Source organism: Trachurus japonicus, chromosome 15, assembly GCF_045865225.1.
Source record: "Trachurus japonicus isolate A0001 chromosome 15, Traja_1.0".
NCBI lineage: Eukaryota > Metazoa > Chordata > Actinopteri > Carangiformes > Carangidae > Trachurus > Trachurus japonicus.
The window spans coordinates 6,345,449-6,365,861 of NC_140921.1; the positions used below are offsets into that span (position 1 = coordinate 6,345,449).

Genomic DNA, 20,413 nt, shown 5'->3' on the forward strand with positions numbered 1-20,413 from the left:
TCTGTTAAAAGTGACTTGAATGTAACGACGACACTGATTATTATTATTCCTCCAGTCTCTGTGTGACAGCTGTCTGCACATCTGTTTCCCATCAGGAGGCTTAAAAAACACCTGTTGGGACATTAACAAAGCCTGTGTGACTGACAGAAGGTGCCTTACTTACATTTAGACCACATCATTGGGGACATCTATGTGTTTTTATTAGAGGTTTAACAGGGTTTATACATAGTTCTCAATGTAAAAACTAGTTATGTAACATAACATTCATTTCCTGTTTGGTTCAACTTTATTTTATGGGACAGTAAGTTCCTGGGGTAAGATATAACCATACATTTTCACACTAATTACACTGAAATTCTGTTTTTGTTCCTGTAAAACCAAGAAGATTTGAATTCATTATTCACAGATGTGCAGCCTGTGGACAAATTTCACTTTCTAATCAATTAAAGATTCTTTGAGTTTAGACAATTTCTGGGAATTAACTGAACTGAACTTTCCACTGAAACTTCAAGGAATTTATTTCAAATCAGCCTTGATATTTCTGTGCTGCACTTGCACTGACGTCATCTACCGACCGTCGCTAATAACAATAAAATAAGTAAAAGGTAAATTTAAGAATAGAAAAGAATAAATAAGCTGGAGCTTGTGTTTGCACCTGCTCCTCCAGCTCGGTGTCGGTCGGCCACTGCACAACGTGTTTAATAAAAGTCACTAAATGTTCCTGTCAGCGCTGTCGCTGTTGAAACGCTGTCACTAATGCGTGACAGCTGCAAACGACTGTGTCCATGAGCGACTTGGGAAACAGGCTGATTGACTGACATGTTGCCAAATATGTGTGAATGTGTGTGTGTGTGTGTGTGTGTGTGTGTGTGTGTGTGTGTGTGTTGTCCACTTTGTACCTGAACATGCTTGTGGAAGAGGCTGCAAGAGAGAGAAAGAGGAAGGAAACAAATAAAAGAAGGATGAAAATAAAGAACTCAAAAACAACAACATCATGAAACTCTTTCAGAGTATTGCACATGGACTCCTCTCCAAGATGTTTGGATTCTTTTCAGTTTCACTATGAAATCCTCAACCTTGTTTTTTTTTTTTTTTTTTTTTTTCCTCTTTTGCTTATTTAAAGCTTATTTTCCCTCCGTGTTCAGGCTGCACGGAGGTGAAGAGTCTGATCAGCTGAGTCTCGCTGCTCCAACATGAAAATACTACAGACGTCACACGTCCGTGAAAACAACACGACGACGATGGAGAAAAAACAACCAAAAACAAAGACTTTAAATAAAAAGTAATACACAATGACGAAGAAACAGAGGGCTCTACACACATGCACACACACACATACACACATACACACATACACACATACAGACACACACTGCAGAGCCAATACATTCAGTTATATCACACATTCAGTCACATGTGCATTCAACACATTCACCTGTGTATGATCCACGGCTTTAATGTGGAATCATGGGAGTTTGGTTTGTCATGTCAGAGACTGTAGGTCCAGTACACCTCTACTGTACACACACACACACACACACATACAAAGCATTTCAAGGATCAAGTGGTCATGAAGGGATTTAAGGAGTCGAACTGGAAACATCGGGCTCCAGAGTTTCCGTATCGACTGTCTGGTCTGTTTAAAGGGCTTCTTCCTTCACATGTCAGGCCTCAGCTCTTCATTTGGCTTTATCTCTGTGTCAAATATCCTGTTGTATGAAGAGCAGCTTGTTATCACTGTTTGCATACAACTGGCTAAAAACAGGCACACCCAGTGGTGAGCTGGTTTTGTTAGCCGGCCGCTAATATGGTACCATTCGGTTTTAATGGAGAACGGGAGCATCGAAGCTAAAAATACGGAGAGAGGAGGAAAAACGTAGCAACTGTGACTGCTGAGATAAAACGGAAGTTTTCAAAATGTTGCTTTTGTGGTGCATCTTCTAAAAATAACATTTACTTTGCCAGTTTTTACCTCAATTTAAAACAAAGCACTGACAAAAACTGAGACTAAAACTCTAATTTCATCATGATTTCCTCTTTCTTTGATTTCTTTCATCTCCTTTTTGACATCTTTTTTTTTCATAATGAGTAAAGTACTTTTCAATAACTTTTTTTTTTTAACTTTAAATACAATCATTAGTTCAATGATTTTTTTTCTCCATTCACATACATGTCAAGGGAAGAAAAAACATTCTTTAAACACAGATAGACAAAGGATACAGCACACCGTGTACAGAAATGACAGTCCTACCCTTTCTGGAGGTATGCAGCTATGCATGCATGCACTCGTGTACACACATTATCTCTCTCACGCGCGTACACCAACAGCCCGTGACCTCGTCTGTGTGGCTACATCAACACACCCCGCGTCTGAAAACACAGCGTTTGGTTGCATCGCTCCCATCAGAAACACATCCAGACCCGACTACAGGAGCATTAGGGGAGGGGGGGGGGGGGTTGGTTCTCTTACAGTGTCTGAGCTGCGCTTACATGCTGCTGGAGCGTACAGTTTGATGGCATATGCACAAATGGACAAACAACAAGAGCACAAAAACCATAATGAGAGATACAGGTGGTCTAGTATAATTCCTGGAGAGGTCAGAAGAACCGAGGGGGGAAAGTTCAGGAGGCCATGTTTCTTTAAATACTGTGTCTGCTTGATTTTTTTTTTCTTTTTTCTTTTTTTAGATGTGGTGCGGTGGTGGTAGAAGTAGTAGTAGTGGTGGTGGTGGTGTGTCTGTATATGTAGTTAACTGCTCATGTATGTGTGTCAGTGTGTGTGTGTGTGTGTGTGTGTGTGTGTGTGTGTGTGTGTGTGTGTGTTCAGGCCACAGTCTCGTCTCCAAAGTAGGAGAATCCTTTGAACTCATCTTGATTGATCTGCTTGATGATGTTGTCCTCCACCGGCGTCAGGACCGGCTCCTCGCGGGTGAAGTCCTGGTCAAAGTTGTTCACGTCCCTTTTGGTTTTCTGGAAAAAAACAAAGAGAGGGAGAGAAGAGTTATTAACTATTTTAATATGAACTATGTTTATATATATATTTTTCATTACATATAACAACTTGCAACCGCCTAATGACACCCAGTCTGTGTATAACCCAGTGTATAAGAGAGAGAGAGACAGCACTTCATCAGCACACACATACACTGTAGGTAGGGTATATAAATGTATATATACTTTTTATTCTATTTGTATATATTTGATTCTGTGAGTTGTATTTGTTTTATTTCACTCATTCTTTCTTTTTTTTTTTTTTTGGGGGGGGGGGGCTTTTTATTGCCTTTAATTTAATCGTATGATTGTTTTTGTTTTATCACTGCTATTGTTTTGTTGTCACTGTGTATTTTTACTGCCTGATTGTTGATTAATACTGTTTTTAATTGTTTGATGATTTGTTTAAAGCACCTTGAGATGCATTTCATGTATGAAAGGCGCTATATAAATAAAATTATTATTATTATTATTATTATTATTATTAATTGATAGCACAGTCGAGAGAGACAGGAAATGGGGAGGCAGAGAGAGGGGGAATGACATGCAGGAAAGGGCCACCCGATGCGGGATCTACCAAGTGAGCTAAACGCCGCCCTATTTCATTGATTCTTGATGCTTTGGCAAAATAGTTCTTGTAACATTCATTCCAATAAAGCAAATTTGAATTGAAATTACAAAAAAATCGAGAGAGAGAGAGGCAGGATCAAACAAGGAGAAACCAGTGTGTGTGTGTGTGTGTGTGTGTGAACTCACAATGCGCGGTTTGAACGGTGGTCTGATCTTCCTCTGCTCCAGCAGCGTCCAGTCGATCTCTCTGAAGAACGCGTGGAGCTTGATGGCTTCCTCCAGACCCTGAGCCACCACGCAGCCCAGACGCTTGTTAGGACTCTTAGTCATGAACTGAGCAGAGAGAGACACAAAAGACAGGAAATACAGAATATTAAATACTTTGAAAGAGAAATTAGATCATTTAAATAATCTTGATTTTCTTGACCATATGCTTTTGCATTATTGCTGTCAATTTAATTTCTAATATTATTATGATAATTCAGATTTCTTTTCTATTGTGTTTGTTTTCCTTTTTTTTGTTGCTGTTTTGTTGTCTTTGTATGAAGCACTTTGGATCATCCATGCTGCATAAATAAGGTTGAGTTATGTTGAGTATCATATGCAGAGATCACAGCTGAAGAAAAAATATGTTTTTTTTAAAACTGTGTGAAATGAAAAATCATTGTCATTATCTTGAAATTAATTAAACCTACATTTTGATACAGGTTTTCTATAGTGGACGACAGGCATTTATGTTCTTTGAAGGGGACATTGGGTTTTTCTGTCTGTTTATTTTACCTGTTTTACGACTCATACACAGAAACTAAAAATACATCAGATGAGGAGCGTTCACAGGCTGTTTGGAGGAAACTTCTGCTGCGTCAAAGAAAAATAAACTAAAAAAAAAAAATCCACTTTCAAGTTCAGAGGAGTAAATGATAACAAATAGCAGTTGAGTATGACGTATATGTCAAACACACATACCTACATATTTGTCTCTACTGGCTGCATCAGGATGCAGCACTGTCCCACTGTGTAATCAGTCAGTGTGTGGCACATCCTGCTGCAGACTGTCTACTCTGTACGTGTGTGTGCTGCAGGCTTCAACTGCTGCACTTCAAAGGTTCACTACAGCCCAGAGTAGACCTTTAATAATGTTTTATCTAATGTAAATCCTCTTTAATCCCTTATCAAATGCATTTAGGCTAAAGTTCAACATGTTCAGCAAATACATTTAATGTATTAAACTGATTAGGCTTGTTAGATTTACAGTACAATCAGCTTTTGTTGTCTGATTGTGGTTTTGAGTGGAGCGGGATCACAGGGTTCCTCTGGTTGCACCGGTGCCACCAACTTTCTCAGTTGGTTGCTGCAGCACATGATTTTGTCACATGTGTTTTTTTTGTTTTTTTTCCATTATCAATGATGCGGATGGAGACAATCTCACATTCTTTAGTGGAGACGTTGGTGACTCCATCCATCATAAGTGACAGGTAGCTGACGGGGGCAGTTTTTTTTTTTTTTTTTGGTACACTGTGCTATTTCTGATGTCACTGTGATAAACTGAGCAGCACAGGTTGTTTCTGCAGCCACAGTGTTCACATTCAACCTGTTGTTAATCAGTGTGATCTGGTATTTGAGTCTTGTTAACAGGAGTTCCTCTGTAGCTTTGTTATAGTTTGTTTAAAACCTCATGATCATTTTTTTTTCCTCCTCTGCTTGAGCGAACACTCTGAAGAAGATGGGCGGGACTAAATGTTTTGATTGATGTGTGATCTGTCACTGCAGGTTTTTTTTTTTTTGCTTCACACTGTGCACTTACAGAGTTCATCAGAGTTTATCAGGGTTCATCAGAGTTTATTATGTCCTGCATGACTCATTTGTGGCAAGTAAAATGCAACGCTACTGAGCTAACAGTAATTAATGGATGAAATAATGCAAAAGTACAGCTTCGGGGCTCAGGTCTGCTTCGTGTCTCTGGGTCTGGTGCTCAGGTCTCAGTTTTTGGCATTCAAGCTAAAATGAGAAGTATGAAACTATGAAAAAAGATTTTAATGAATTCAATTTCATATCTTTCTTTCTTTGTACTTATTTAATCACAAAGATGATATTAAAATAGAAATTCTGGGTCACAAAGTTCTTCATAATAACCCATTAACATTATATAAACAACCTCTAGAAATGTCTCCTTATAGGGAAACAATGGCGCCACTGTAGAATATCCTTCACTCTTGACTTCTATACTGAAAAAGTGTTGAATGAGCCTCTGCTCACAGAGTTCATCATGTGACTTGATGCCCTTCAGCTGGATGACACATCCAATCAGAGCCCAGGGCACTGGTCAAGTGACCGGCTAGAGTCCAAGACATTGTCCAACATAAACACACACACACTTTCCCACAAGGCTTTGCAGTCATACCGTACCAACAGCCAAGGTAAACGCAAGGCTTGTGATGGAAAAACTGAACGGACAAATATACAAACGGACAAGTGGCATTACACACATAGACACAAACATACACACACACATACACACAATAACACACAGGGAGAAAAAAAAAAGAGTCATGGAATCAAACACAGAGGGAATTATCCAATGTTCTTCCAGTGGAGGAACAGGAAACACAGATCAACATGTGACACTAAGAAAAAAAAAAGCTGCATCCTCTCTCACATGTGACAGTGAGAAAAAGACAAACACAAAACTAAGAGAGAACAAGAGCGAGAGAACAGGACCTCCATGACCCCCTCATGGATCCTTATTGCTACGTCAGTGATTGTATAAACTGCAGTTTTTTTTAGAAAGTACAAGTTATGAGCAGAGAAAGTAAGACTGCACATGATATGAGGAAGACTATCGGCTCTTGAAATTTCAATAACAATTTGTGTGTGTGTGTGTTGCAATAAAAAGTGGATTTGGCCTTCAAAAGACTTGAGTAAATAACTCTTGCTATAACTGACCGCTTTGAGGATAGACACAGCCTCCTTGCTGAGCCAGACGGGGTAGAGGACGTCATCGTGGAGGATCGACTCAAACAGGTCGTCCTCGTTATCGGCTTCAAAAGGCGGCTGGCCGGCCATCATCTCATACATCAGCACCCCCAGAGCCCACCAGTCCACTGATGGGCCGTAATCCAGCTCCTGAAGGATCTAAACACAATACAAGCAGAAAATAGAAAGATGAAACAATAATGTGAAGAAAAATCTGAAGCTGCAGTCCTCAGATGGAAAGGTGTGAAGTTTGACTTGTGGTTTTAGAAAACTTAGGATATCGTGATTTGAGTAAGCTGGTTGACTGCAAGTGTGTTTCATCGTAGTTAACGTCCAAATCTTCAGCAACATCCAAAACATCCCACAAACAGGCAAAAATTTAAAGCAACGTCTATTTTTGAAGCATTTAAATAAAACACAGTATCGTCCGCAAAGAGTCGAACATGAATACAAATCAAGCTCTAAGAAAACAAAGCATTAAAAAACATACTGCTTCTGACAAACCACTCACAATCACATACCCACAAGCTTCACACTTAGTTTCAGTCCATATGTCTTAAAAAGTTCTAAAGATTCAGTTTGTTTGTTTTTTTTTTGTGGTCACCTCAGGCGCGATATAATCTGGCGTCCCACAGAAGGTGGTGGTCGTGACTCCGTTGAGGATTCCCTCCTTGCACATGCCGAAGTCCGCCAGCTTACAGTGACCCTCTGCATCCAATAATATGTTGTCCAACTTCAAGTCCCTGCAGAGAGGGAAGATTGCACAGGTAAATTATGATACAGGCAATGGAAACTTTCATTATGTGGAAATATCACATATGTATAAACACAATTCTAACGTTACTTATTGAGTGTATTTTCTAATGTTTGACTTTAATCTAAAAACAACGTTGGAACTCCTGTATGATGCACGTTTCTCATAAAAGACCACATATTTGAGAAAAAGAACAAATTATGTGTGGCAAATTGGGCCTCACATTTATCTGTACCTCAGGGAGAGGTATAAGCAGAGGGAGAGGAAGGGGAACAGACCGGAGAAAAGAGAGAAAGTTGAGGGTTGAATGGGAGAAGGAGATGGAGGGGCGAGAGCGGGAGAGTCGGGGAGATAAGAGCAGCGGTGTTGAGAGATGACAGGGTTGGCCATGAATGCAGCCGCTCTGGGCTTGATGGTTGATCGCTACAAAAATGTCAACATCTTCTTGATGCAGCCACCGCAGCCATTCAAGCTCGAGGAGTTTTCAAAAATACAGCCGTCCTGACAAGCCAGGGAGGGGGTGGAACGTATGTGTGTGTGTGTGTGTGTGTGTGTGTGTGTGTGTGTGTGTGTGTGTCTAAAGTCAGGATCTTATGCAACTGTTCTGTTTTTGTAATCCCCCAAAATAAAAAACACAGGTTACCAGTCTTGTTTGAGAACTGTGCTGTGATTTGTTGATGAAAAGCTTGTTTCTTTTCTGCCCCATCATGCCGAGCTCTGGCAAGTTCTTCGCTCCACAATAGAAGGTTGTTAGAATAAAAATAAAGAGCTTGATTATGCACAAAAATCATGCATAATGCAGGTGTTTTTTTGCACTCAGTGAATTTTCAATTTCCAACCATTTCAACGTACAGATCATCTAAATTGTTTGCTTATTTGAAGAAAAAAAAATGGAGAGAAATCTAAATTTATTCATCAGCTCCACTGCAGTAAATGGCTTGGCTTCGGGCTGTGTGAGAAACTGGGATGTTTTCACATGCCCTACCCCGAATGGATTTTTTTTTTTTTTTCAGTGACAGTTTCCAGACTTTGGAAAATCTGACAGTTTCAGTCACACTTGCCAAAACGATTTCTACCTCTAAAATCTACTGTTAAACAAACACACATACCTCTTCTTTATATATAATATTATATCTGCTCCACTACTTATGAGTATTACTCATAATAATATCATTTACAGTCATGTTCGGTATTTTATTAAACTCCTGAACAATTTGCGGTGAAGGCAGGTTAACTGGATCGCGTGCAAAGTCAAGCCATGAATGGTATGCTAATGTGCCCTGAGTCTTGAGTAAAAATAACACGACATGTCAGATGTAGAGGGGCTTGGTATTTGGCTCTCAACCAACTTTACTAAATAGTTTGAGTGTGGTTCAGGCCCAGGTGACAAAAACCACTGCATATTACAGTACGATCCACAACAACGATTAATGTTCCTGCATGAAATCTTTAAACTTTTAAGCTGCACTTCTCAAACTGTGCCTTACTAAAAAATAAAAAGCACATTGATGGCTTCATGTTGAGGAGGGAAAAGAGCAGCACTTGTTCTGTAATTCCCCAGATGAGGAATTAAAGCAGCGCCCCCCCGGCTGCCTGCTTGCATTTCTCACCTCCAGGCGACTCCCGGCACATCACATCTGAATTGCACGCCTGCAGCCAGGCAGGGAAATAACATAAATTTAATGCATTTGTGATTGAATTTAAATGGCCGCTGACATTAATCTTTGTATTACACATCAACCCCCTTGCAGGAAAATTCAATATTAAGTGGCTGCAGGTGTTCAGCAGCACTAATGGAATGATATTTATTTATGTGAAGACGTTTGTTGTGGTTTTGGGGGATGAGAAGTCGAGCAAATCATCTGTGTTGCACACAAGGAAATGGGCAAAAAATAATCTTTAATCTTTCTTTTATCCTGTTATGTCCTCAATTGACTTATGGCAGAAATATTGAATCACTTTTTTTGCTCTGCGCAAAGATTTATTACCATTATATTGTGCTGTTTTAGTGTTATGAATGCTAATGAATACACAACAGTTCAAACTTAATTTATAAGGTTTCTGTGCTCTGAGCAGATGACCAGACCACAGACATTAATAATGATCATGTTGGTTTTTCATTTCCAGGCTCAATTCTCTTTTTCTCTCTCATTTAAGATTTAAAAGAAAGAACATTTCCTATTTCATAAATTCATGATATTACCTCCTCATTATGTCCTGATGGTGTTTCAGTCAGGTTTTGATATTATTCTCATCCCCTCAAAACCAAAATGAGCTTTTAACTTGCCTCAATCTGACATTTCAGCTTTTTAGAGAGGTCAATGCTCTGTCTCTTCTCTGGGCAGACATGTGAAACCGATCAATTACATATCTTCAGCTGCTAAACCAATGCTCGTCGATATGTGGTGATACTTTGCGGACTATGAACCGGTGGTGTTTGATTCCCCCGGTGTCGTACGTGTGTGGTTGCAAGTTTAACGCTACTGGTTGGACACTGAGGGGGAGAGAAAAGCAATTTGTCGACTCGGACTGAACATGTGAGGACGGCAAAATCCAACCCCCAGCACAAATGTCAGGATATTATCACGTCCGTGTGTCGGTGGGAACATGAACATCACGTACTGATTTAGGAAACCTCCTGCTGTCTATTTGTGCTGAATGTGTTTGATATAATGTGTCTGATATGACTTGTACAGCACTTTGGTCAACAATGGTTGTTTTTAAACGTGCTATATAAATAAAATTGAACTGAACTGAACTGAACTGCTGCTCCGCTAGTTTCACCTGAAGTCGCAGACTGTTTCTACTGTTGCTGTCATCTGCAGACACCTAAAACATCAGATTTAGCTGTTCACACTTGAAGAGGCTAAAAATTGAGTGATTTAACTTGACAGTTGCTGTTTGAGAGGGAAATTTTTTGTTTTTGTTTGATTAGGAAGCTGCAGCTGATTTGATCTGTCAGAGCGCTCCTACGGCCGGGAAACACCTCCATGTGTTGTTTTAGAGAAGCTTTAATATCACTCGAGAAATCCTGTCAATAAACAGGAGCTGCTCTATCAGCACTGCCAGAAAACACACACACACACACACATGCATAAGGCAATCAGGCCCAATTGAGAGCATTTCCTGTGTTTCATGTTAATCTTGAGTGATTTTTCCATTACGTCGTCAGCGGCAACCCCTGTGCACTGTGACAGCTAACCTCTCTCTCTCTCTTTCTCTCTCAACATCCCTCCATCCTTACATCCCCCCTCCCCTCTTCTGTGTGACTTATATGACGATCCAAACACACATCTGGTCCGAACGCACAAACATACACAAACTGCACTGCCACTGGTATATTTATCTATCCCGAATCATAATCCAGAATTAAATCACTGGATAATTAAACTAAAAACTGACTGAAACCTAATGTACAAGTGAAGTTAACTGTGTGGGATCTCCGAGGGAACCGTTTACATTCTGCATCTTCTTTTAAAACAAACCATCATGTTATCCTACACTGTAAAAAAATAAAAAAAGTAAAAAAATAAAAAAAAGTTTCCAGATGGATACCATAAAATTACAGTAAATAACGGCATAACTACAGAGGCTAACTGTGAGTAGATGTTACAGTCAAAATTCATTAAAATACAGTGTATTATAGTTGATAAATGCCCATTATACTGTAAAATGACATACATATTATGTCAAAAAACATTGAAAACCAGCTACCTTTCAGGTTAAGTACTTTCTGGGTTAAATTTGTTAACATTTTACTCATCAACTTAAACTTATGAGATGTGCAGACACACAGGTAACCAAGGAAACTACAAGATAACAACCTTTTTGTCTTCTGTTGATAGTATTTATTCTTTAGTTTAGTTTTGTTTAGTTTTTATGTTTTGTTTTTATCCTCTGTGAGGCACTTTGTGTTACTGCAACGTATGAAAAGTGCCATATAAATAAAGTGGATTTGATTTGATTTGATTTGCAACTTACTTCCATTTAAAAAAAGTTCATTTTGAAAATGTTATTTCTCTTGAGGCTTGATAGATTGCATTGATGTTCTAGTTAAGCCATGTACACACACACTCATGGTGGATGCATGTGTTTATACAGACATATATGTGTGGCCCTCGACCGGCCCGAACCTGCTCCTCCGCCTAAACATCACCTTATACATGATCTCACAGATATGCATTTCTGTTTTTCTTTTCTTTTCTTTTAGGGATGAGACCTTCAGTGTGTTAGGAGCAGAAGGCTGATGGGGAGAAAAAAAAAAAAGACAAGCATCGGAGGAGTGATGGAGGAGGGAGGGGTGATGAGGGGAGGAGAGGAGAGGAAGAGGTGGGTGTGTGGGGGAGGGGGGAAGACAGTGTAGGGACATAATGTTCCCAAAACACTTGTTGTTCATCTTCTTCTGGTCAACAAAGTGGGTCAGGGACGAGAGACAGCGAGAGACAGAAAGAGAGAGAGAGAGAGAGAGACAGTGCCTCAGTCAACTCAGCCTTCATGAATTAACACGTGAATGTGTGTGTGTATGTGTGTGTATGTGTGTGTGTGTGTGTGTGTGTGTGTGTGTGTGTGTGTGAGTCGTCGCTGCCCACGTCTGACAGAGTAATAATGTACTATCAAAACAGCACGACTCAGGAAAACAGCGCTGAAAGACGGAGGGAGACATTAATCTTAATCTTAATGCTCCGTCCGAGTCGCTCTGCGTTTTAAACTTCAGCCGACGAGCCGACGATATCACGACGCCTGTAAAATGCAACACTCCGACCGATGTGATACGTTTCCACTCAAAAGAGACTTCCTCAACTTTAAACCCGAGTCGATTTAAATCTTCATGCTGGTTTTCTCCTCTAGAGTTCGTGGTTCTGTCAGAACGAAATATCACGACACACGTGTTCACTTTATATTCTTATTATAATAACAACAGTGTAGTAATAAGTGCCTTTTATGCCGAGAGGAATCGAAGGAGATTTCATTGTGTAAGCATAATGACAGTAAAGAATTCTTGACTCTTGACTATAGCAGGGTATATACAGGAAAATTTAAGACTTCTTCAAGACCTTCTCAATATTTTTTAATACCTCACCGCAACTTCAAGCTGTAACCATTTACATCAGTGACACTTTTAACGTACTAACAGTTTTAGTTTTAGACCACTATGATGCAACAGAATTCAAAATAGGTTAGGATAATAAATCAAAGGCAAATTTTATCAAAAAACAAAACAAAAAAGCATTGCTCCACTCAAAAAACAAAAACAACAATCTTCTTTTCTTTTTTATGTACCAGTTCATCTTTGGTTTTTAATAAAATGAATAAATTCACACACTTTTACAATGTTTTTTAGGACTCAAACTCTTGGACAGCTAATTCAGAAAAAATACCTTCAAAATTTAAGACTTTATAAAGTCGTGAAAAGACTTTTTAATACTTTTTAAGGGTCTTAATTTTCCCAAAACTGATTTATCACCTTTTAATACTTTTCAAGACCCCGCGGATACCCTGTATAGATTGTAAAACCTCCCAAATTGTCTGATTTATTTTTTTTAAGTCATATTTTTAAACATTTGTTTATGTTTCACTTAGTTTTTACAACATATAATTAAAATTTCTTCTACTTTATGTGTCTGATATATGCGATGCTGTGATATTTTCCGAGTGTTTTCAAGTTCTGATATCAGACATTCATCTAAACTGTGACAAGTGCCATATAAAATTAACTCAATTGCTTGATAAATATTTTTTCTGTATCTTATTACACAGTGATATTTCACACAGCTGAGTTTGGTTTGCGTCCAGCAGCTGGATTACGGAGGATAAACAGGGCGTTGGGGTTTGACGGCGGTTGATTAGCTAAGTTGTTATTGTTCCTCTCGGTCAGCTGATGTTGGTTATGGTGTCTGATGCCAAAACAAAGACAACACACCTGGCAATATTCAGATCAGATAAAACAAAATGAGGCTTTATTAAACCCTCAGGAGCAGATGAGCCGCTGGAGCAACAAAATAACAGGATTCACATTAAGTAAGTGTGTTTAAAGCTGTTTAAGCAACTGTTATTGTTCAGTGATTGTATTGTGTGGGTTTTTTGGGGGTTTTTGTTTGCACAGTGGGAGGAAAGTGAGTCAAACAGAGAAATCCTTGTTAGGTTTTAGGAAATAAAACTTAAACACAGAATGAACAAAAACGGCAGAATTACAATCGTGTGATTAGAGGAGTAACACACAATACCACGAGAGGAATTTAGCATCTTCTGTCACGTTCCACTGACCTTTAATTTCTGAACACTTAACAATACACCATTCATCTCTGGTCCCTCCCCACCGCGTTTCCTCGTTCTGGTGACTGTGTGTCTGTGCGTCAGGATTTCTCAGCATTATTTTGTATAATCATGACGATTAAGGGCAGGTACATGGACAATGACTGGAGTAAACACAGACACACACACACACACACATGCACAGTTCGATGCGTCCAGCACTGGGATACACTGGGAACAAAACAACCAGCTCTCATGCCTACGTGGTATTTGTTATTGTAATGTGTCATATATGATTTCAGTTTCAGGTTTAACAAGTTTGTTTTGGTTTGGTTTTCTTCCGCAGCAACAGACACCATTCAGTAAAAGTCGAAGCAAATTAAAAGTATTTTTTCTCTGAAAAAAACCTTGTGTTAAAGGTTAATTGAACTATTAAAGGCTCATAGCTCTGGGAGACAGAATCATCTACCTGAGTACGTGCCTGTTTGTTAGCATGCACAGGTTTTACAGGTCACAGGTGTTTTTCATCTTTTGCCCTCAGGTCTGGGTCATTTTTTGGGGGGAGCAAAGGTCAGCCAAGTCGAGTATTACCTGAGACGTCCGTCACGTCAAATTGTCATAATCAAGACAAACCTGACTGACCTGAACACACCAGCCACAGTCAGTCATTTGTTTTTGGTAGAGATTAAAATGTACTAATTTATCAGGAGTGTCTAAACAGAGCGACACACTCACACACACAATGTTCCTGTTTATCCAGGAACACATAAAAAGCGCTGTGTCATAAATTCACGAGGTGATTATAAAGGTCAGATCTGCATGTGATTAATAACACAGAGAGGAGCAGGATCACCGCGGCGCTGAGGAGAAACGTGTCTCTGCTGTGGATGAACAGCCGAGCTGCTGCTCATCTGACACACAGTCAGACTGGCAGGAAATTAATTATTTACAGACAACAACATGCAACAAGTTGACCTGCAGTGGAGTTCGTCGTGTGAAGAATACCTGCTCAGATGGGTTGTTCATTAATTTATTTGTAACACTTTATAATAAGTACACACTCTTAAGCATTAGTTAAGCAATAATAAATACTGAATTCTTCATTTCTAATGCATGAATATGTGTGTGAATTAGTATGTAGTTTATAAATACAGTTAGTGCTTATCAATGATGAGTAACACATTTTTAATTGTGTTTATAAACTACATACTAATGAGTATTCATGTGTTATAGATGATGAATTCAGTATTTAATGCTTAACTAATGCTTAATAGTGTGTGCTTATTATAAAGTGTAACCTATTCATTTTGGGGCACTTAAAACAGTTATTTATCACTAAGTGCCATAAGAGAGCTTCATGCTAAACTGTTATTATTAATCAGGGATTATTATGCAATAATGCTGCGCATGTGCAAGATGTTTTTTTGTTTTTTTTCTGCACTTCTTCTGAACTAATTTACTTAGTCATTCTATGTTTATGTCTTTTAATTCAACGAACCATTGGAGAAAATGCATTTTGCAATAATAAAAGATAAAGGCATTGAACTGAATTCAATAGAATTTATTTTGGAGCATATCAGCTTTAGCATTTAACCTGAGCTGCTGTGATTAGCAAAACTGTCAAAACTGTTTAATTTATATCATTAATCTGCCAAAACTCTTATTGTCAGTGAACAGTAAACATGTCATTATGAACAACAATAGTATGTGTGGTATATTAAACAACTGTCAGTGTGCAGGAAACACATAAATAAAACCACATTAACACACACACAGGTTGCATGAGGAGAGAATCCAAACATGGAGTCAAACCCTCAGATTGATGGAGAGAAAACACCGGAAAGAAGAAACTGACTTTTGTTCCATCCCAGTTATTTCTGGGAGCAAACAGCCTGGACCTGCAGCGAGTCCACGTCCGTCACAATGGTGTTATGATTCACGCTGCGTGTTGCCTTTGTGGGACCCGCTGCGTGTTTGCCAGCGGCTGACAATGATATTATGACTGACGGGTCCACGCAGACAGATAATGGTACCTGATGATGAGCTCATCTGAAGCTGCAAGTTTAAGTTTCACGACTAAAGAAAATATCTAATCTGGAGAGAATATTCTGTTTTTTTACGTAGTTATTGAACGCACCATAAACACCTGATGTAGGGATGTCACAATTACTTGTTTTCACAATTAATCACGGTATTAAACGCCACAATTATTTAATCGTAAAGGTTTTAATACGGTCACTTTTAAAAAAAGATTATGTTGGAACCATGACGGCAGATAAAAAAAGTTACGCAACATTATGAACGATATAAATCATCACCTACGAGACAACCATCCTGCTTTGTACCCCAGAGTGAAGGTAAATACACAGTAACTGGGTTAAATTATTTTAATGTCAATTTACCTAACTATCACTGAACTGGTAGGAATTTAAATGTTAGTGCTTCATTTGTAAGAAAAAAAGATTTAAAAAAAAAACTTCAAACATTTGAATACTTCAAACATTTCCTCTGAAGGATTAATAATTGGTCCTATATTAATAGATACTTTAAATAATTTATTTATATCATTGGTAATGCAATTATATTTTGACTATATTTGATTTTACACATTCATAGTGTTGTTAATTGTAATAATCGTGATAATCGTGATTATTTCTTTGACCATTATTGTACCAAGAAAATCTATAATCGTGACATCCCTAGTCAACAAGTTTAAGTTTCACGAATAAATAAAACATCTAATCTGGAAAGAATATTCTGTTTTACGTTGTTATTGAATGCACCATAAACACCTGATGGCAAACATCACTTGTCAGTTCCCTGAGCCGAAATGCAAACTTACAGATTTCACTGGTTGATGAGTTGTTTGATGAGATGTTTACCTACGTTTGTTTTTACCTGTTTGTCTGGTTAGTTACTGTATGTTTCATGCTGGAGGAGGATCTCAATCCACTACCAAGTTAAGATCCTGCTTTGGTTCATTTGTTGTGGGAGAAACCAGACGGACCAGCCACAGCATTATGGGATAAAAGCAATGAATCCAAATAATCATCATACCCGTTAATAAATGTTGATAAATGTTCACTAGGTCAGCAGATAATCTTTATCCCACTTTTTTCAAGTCTACTTTCTCTCAGTTCTCAGTTAGATTTAGAGGTCCGCACTTTACCAATTCACCTTAGAAACTGCACAAGCATAAATTCATTTAAGAAACAAATAATTCACTTTCTATTGGCCCAGTTGAGCAATGCATAATCCACATGTTTTCTTTACATCACCATACAATATTGCTTTTCTCTCTCTCTCTCTCTTTTCTAAAATTCTTCCTCACGCTACTGTAAATGATGTTGAATGTTTATCTTTAGGAGGACCACTTGACAAGCCCTTAGGGTTTGTTTTTTTTTGGTTCCTGCACATTTGCTTTATCTACTGTATACTTAGTATGTTTTTTTGTTGTTGTTGTTGTTCCACTTTTTAATATGCTGTTAGTGTTTTGTATATCTTTCACGTGCTAATAAAAAGACAAAATACAAAAATACAATACAATGTACGTAATTGCAAAAACACGGGACAAACTTCAAACCCAAATTCAAAACTCAATGTGATCCTGAAGCTGGGTGAAAAGTTAAGGGCTTGAATATTAAATCTGCAGCCGATGGATATTTAATGAGAATCGGAAACAGAAGAAAGACTTGATTAGGAAAGAGGTGACGACTCGACATCAGAAGATTAGTTTAACATCACAGAGAGACGAGGGGTCAGAGACATTTAAGGGAGTGTGGTCATGAGGTGTTCGGTGCATTAACTCACAGAGACCAGACCTGCTGTAATTACCTGAGTAAATTCATTAAACCTTTACTGGACTGTTTAAAGTGACTGTGCTGTGAGTGGATCGTTGAGGATGAACGAGTGAGTGTGGCGTCTTGATGAAAGAGTGAGTTTTTGTTTTGTTATGTATTTTTTGTATTTTTACTTTTTGTTATGTATCTTTTGTACTTGTTACGTAATTTCACTCAAACCTACAAAAGTTGAAGGTTTGTCAAAGACAGAAGGATTCAAGTTTGAGGAACATTTTTGCCTGAATTAACGTGTTGGACCAAAAGATCAAAATGCAAAAACTAAAAATCAATATATTCTCATTGGGGGCATGATGAATGATACATACGCATTTTTGGTTGAAAATGAATAACCCTGATGTTGAAAAATGACAGTGTGCAAGACAAAATGCTAAGCTAATAGCATTGAACAAGTCTGTGTGTTTTCCACGGTCGCATCCAAACCAAGTGAAAAGCCGCCAGACCGGCTTCCAGCTGCAAAGATCACAAATCACACGGTCAGTTGTTCTGTGAACCCGGCTCACACACACCACAGACAGAGAAGAACCAGGACACACACATGAAAACACACACACACACACATTTAAACTAAGCAAATGTCAGGAGAGGACAGAGGTGAACGCCACCACAGGACTTGAATGTTGAATGTTATGGAAGGACGAGGCCACACAGCCTCCGCCGCCACATTCATGCTCCACGGTTTTTCAGAGAAACAAGTTCTAATTTGACTTTATTTTAATATATTAAATATTTTTTATTTATTTTTAATATTTATGTTCATCAATTCTGGGAATCTCAGTTGCTAGACTTTCTCTTATCTGTCCCGTAACGGAGACGCAGGCCTCAGCTGGAGGCACTAAAACAAAGGTGGAGTTTGCCTAAAGCGAACACTAATGTGTTGCCATCCTAGAGCGGAATTCGTTGCCACTTTATATTGTGTTAATAGATTCTAAAGAGAGGTATAAATTCTTGCTCAAACAGTTTCTTCTAATGTTGCAGCTGCAGTAGTTGGTACATGCTACGTATATAATATAGTGCCTGTTCTCTTCCCTGCCCTATGAGATCATTATTTTGGTTTTTGTATGTTTTTCTATATTGCTTTCCCCTTGTATGTACAGTATAGATTTATAGATTCTTAATTTTATTGTACAAGTGGTGTATTGTGTCTTGTGTTATACGTATGTCTGCGTCTACTGGATGATTGAATCTGTGTGTTGTGACTGTATTAGTTGTTTTTGGACTCCAGGAAGAATAGCCATGCTAATGTGCTGGTGCTAATGGAGATCCAATAAATGAAATGCTGCTGCTCCCAGCGTCACGGTTCCTGTACCTGTAGATGACTCCGTGCCGGTGCAGGAACATCAGGGCAGATGTGACCTCGGCAGCGTAAAATCGGGAGCGCGCCTCGTCGAACTTCCTCGATCGCTGGATCTGGAACATCAGGTCTCCTCCATTAACGTACTCCATCACGAAGAACAAACGGTCCTGGATGGAGAGAGAGACGGAGACGGAGACAGGAAGTCAGTCACTCTGAAGTCTGAAACATGTTTAATACAGACTCACAGGAAAGATGTATTAATACCACCTTAAAGGGATAGTTCACCCAAAAGTGAAATTTTCAGAGTCTTCCGTGGCTTCTCTGAGTTACAGGGGGTCTCGGCGTAGCAGTGCATGTCCATATAACGGTTGCAAATGGATACCAACTGTCTTCGTAACAAAAAGACACACCAAAAAACATCCAAATACCTCCATGCTGCTCGTATGTAATGTCCGTCTTGTATTGAAGCCCTGAAATGCGAAATTGTCCCGGAAAAAATTAAATAAGTCTATATTTCAAGCTTGTTTTGTGGCGGAAGCTTCTCGAAGCTCGGAAGAGGACGGACCCTGGTTTGTCCAAATTTGACAAACCGGAAAGAGGAGCTTCGAGAAGCTTCCGCTACAAACAAGCTTGAAATATAGACTTATTTAATTTTTTCCGGGACAATTTCGCATTTCAGGGCTTCAATACAAGACGGACATTACATACAAGCAGCATGGAGGTATTTGGATGTTTTTTGGTGTGTCTTTTTGTTACGAAGACAGTTGGTATCCATTTGCAACCGTTATATGGACATGCACTGCTACGCCGAGACCCCCTGTAACTCAGAGAAGCCACGGAGGACTCTGAAACTTCTCCCAGCCCTTAGTCCACATGAGGGTGAGTAGATAATGAGTGAAATTTCAATTTTGGGTGAACTATCCCTTTAACAAGTTTCCACTACGGTGGCTCAGATGTGATGATGATAGTTTGTCACTTTCTAACATCTGAGCAGCTGCTGCACAGATCCTTGAATTTGGACTCGTCTTGAAGAGTGGCAAATAACCATTATTTCATTATTGATCGACCTTCTTTTCTATAGAAGGTTAAAAAAGAAATAGAGGAAGGTTTCCATCAGAGTTTCCTTGAGTCCAAGGTCTTCAAATATCTTGCTTTGTCTGGGCAACAGTTTAAGACCAAAACACAGTTCACTCCAGTTTCAGGTTGTCGTTCCAGACCTTGGCTTCAGGAAACATTTTCAATACCAACTGAGAAAAACATAATTTTCACTCATAACGATCCAACCTGGACCAAGTCTCCAGTTAGTTATGAAATATAAACTTTTGTTCATGAAAATTAGATTTTGAATAATATAATAATAATCAGATTTGGAATAATATAATAATATTGCAACCTGCTGATATCAATAAAGTTTTGTACCGTTCATTTTGTGCCTTGAGAATAAAAAGCAACATTTAACGACACAACATACACCGTCTCCCCTGGGTGTACGAAACACACAAATTACATGACTATGTGACAAACACTGATTGTCTGCGCTCCCACTTGAACCTCTTCCTGTGACACACACACTGACAAAAAAAAAGAAACACACACACACACACTCAAACACACACACACCATAACGCTCCTTCCGCGCTCTATTCTCTCGGTGCTGAACGTGGGCTCTGAGGAAAAATGAACCCCTTCCTGAATTCCTGCTCTCTCTCTCTTCATATA

At 38.9% G+C, this 20,413-nt stretch overlaps 1 protein-coding gene across 1 annotated transcript in view; it reads right to left on the reverse strand.

Annotated features, from left to right (window-relative positions):
• Window positions 1-2,661: 2,661 nt before the first annotated feature.
• Window positions 2,662-20,413, reverse strand: part of LOC146973116 (protein kinase C epsilon type-like) — an 86,365-nt gene continuing 68,613 nt past the window's right edge. The window contains exons 11-15 of the mRNA XM_085799371.1: window positions 18,707-18,861; window positions 7,139-7,277; window positions 6,505-6,693; window positions 3,748-3,894; window positions 2,662-2,970 (exon numbers count right to left, since the gene is read on the reverse strand). Of these exons, the coding sequence (XP_085655497.1) occupies window positions 2,824-2,970; window positions 3,748-3,894; window positions 6,505-6,693; window positions 7,139-7,277; window positions 18,707-18,861 (777 nt within the window). The 3' untranslated portion in view covers window positions 2,662-2,823. The remainder of the gene's footprint in view (window positions 2,971-3,747; window positions 3,895-6,504; window positions 6,694-7,138; window positions 7,278-18,706; window positions 18,862-20,413) is intronic.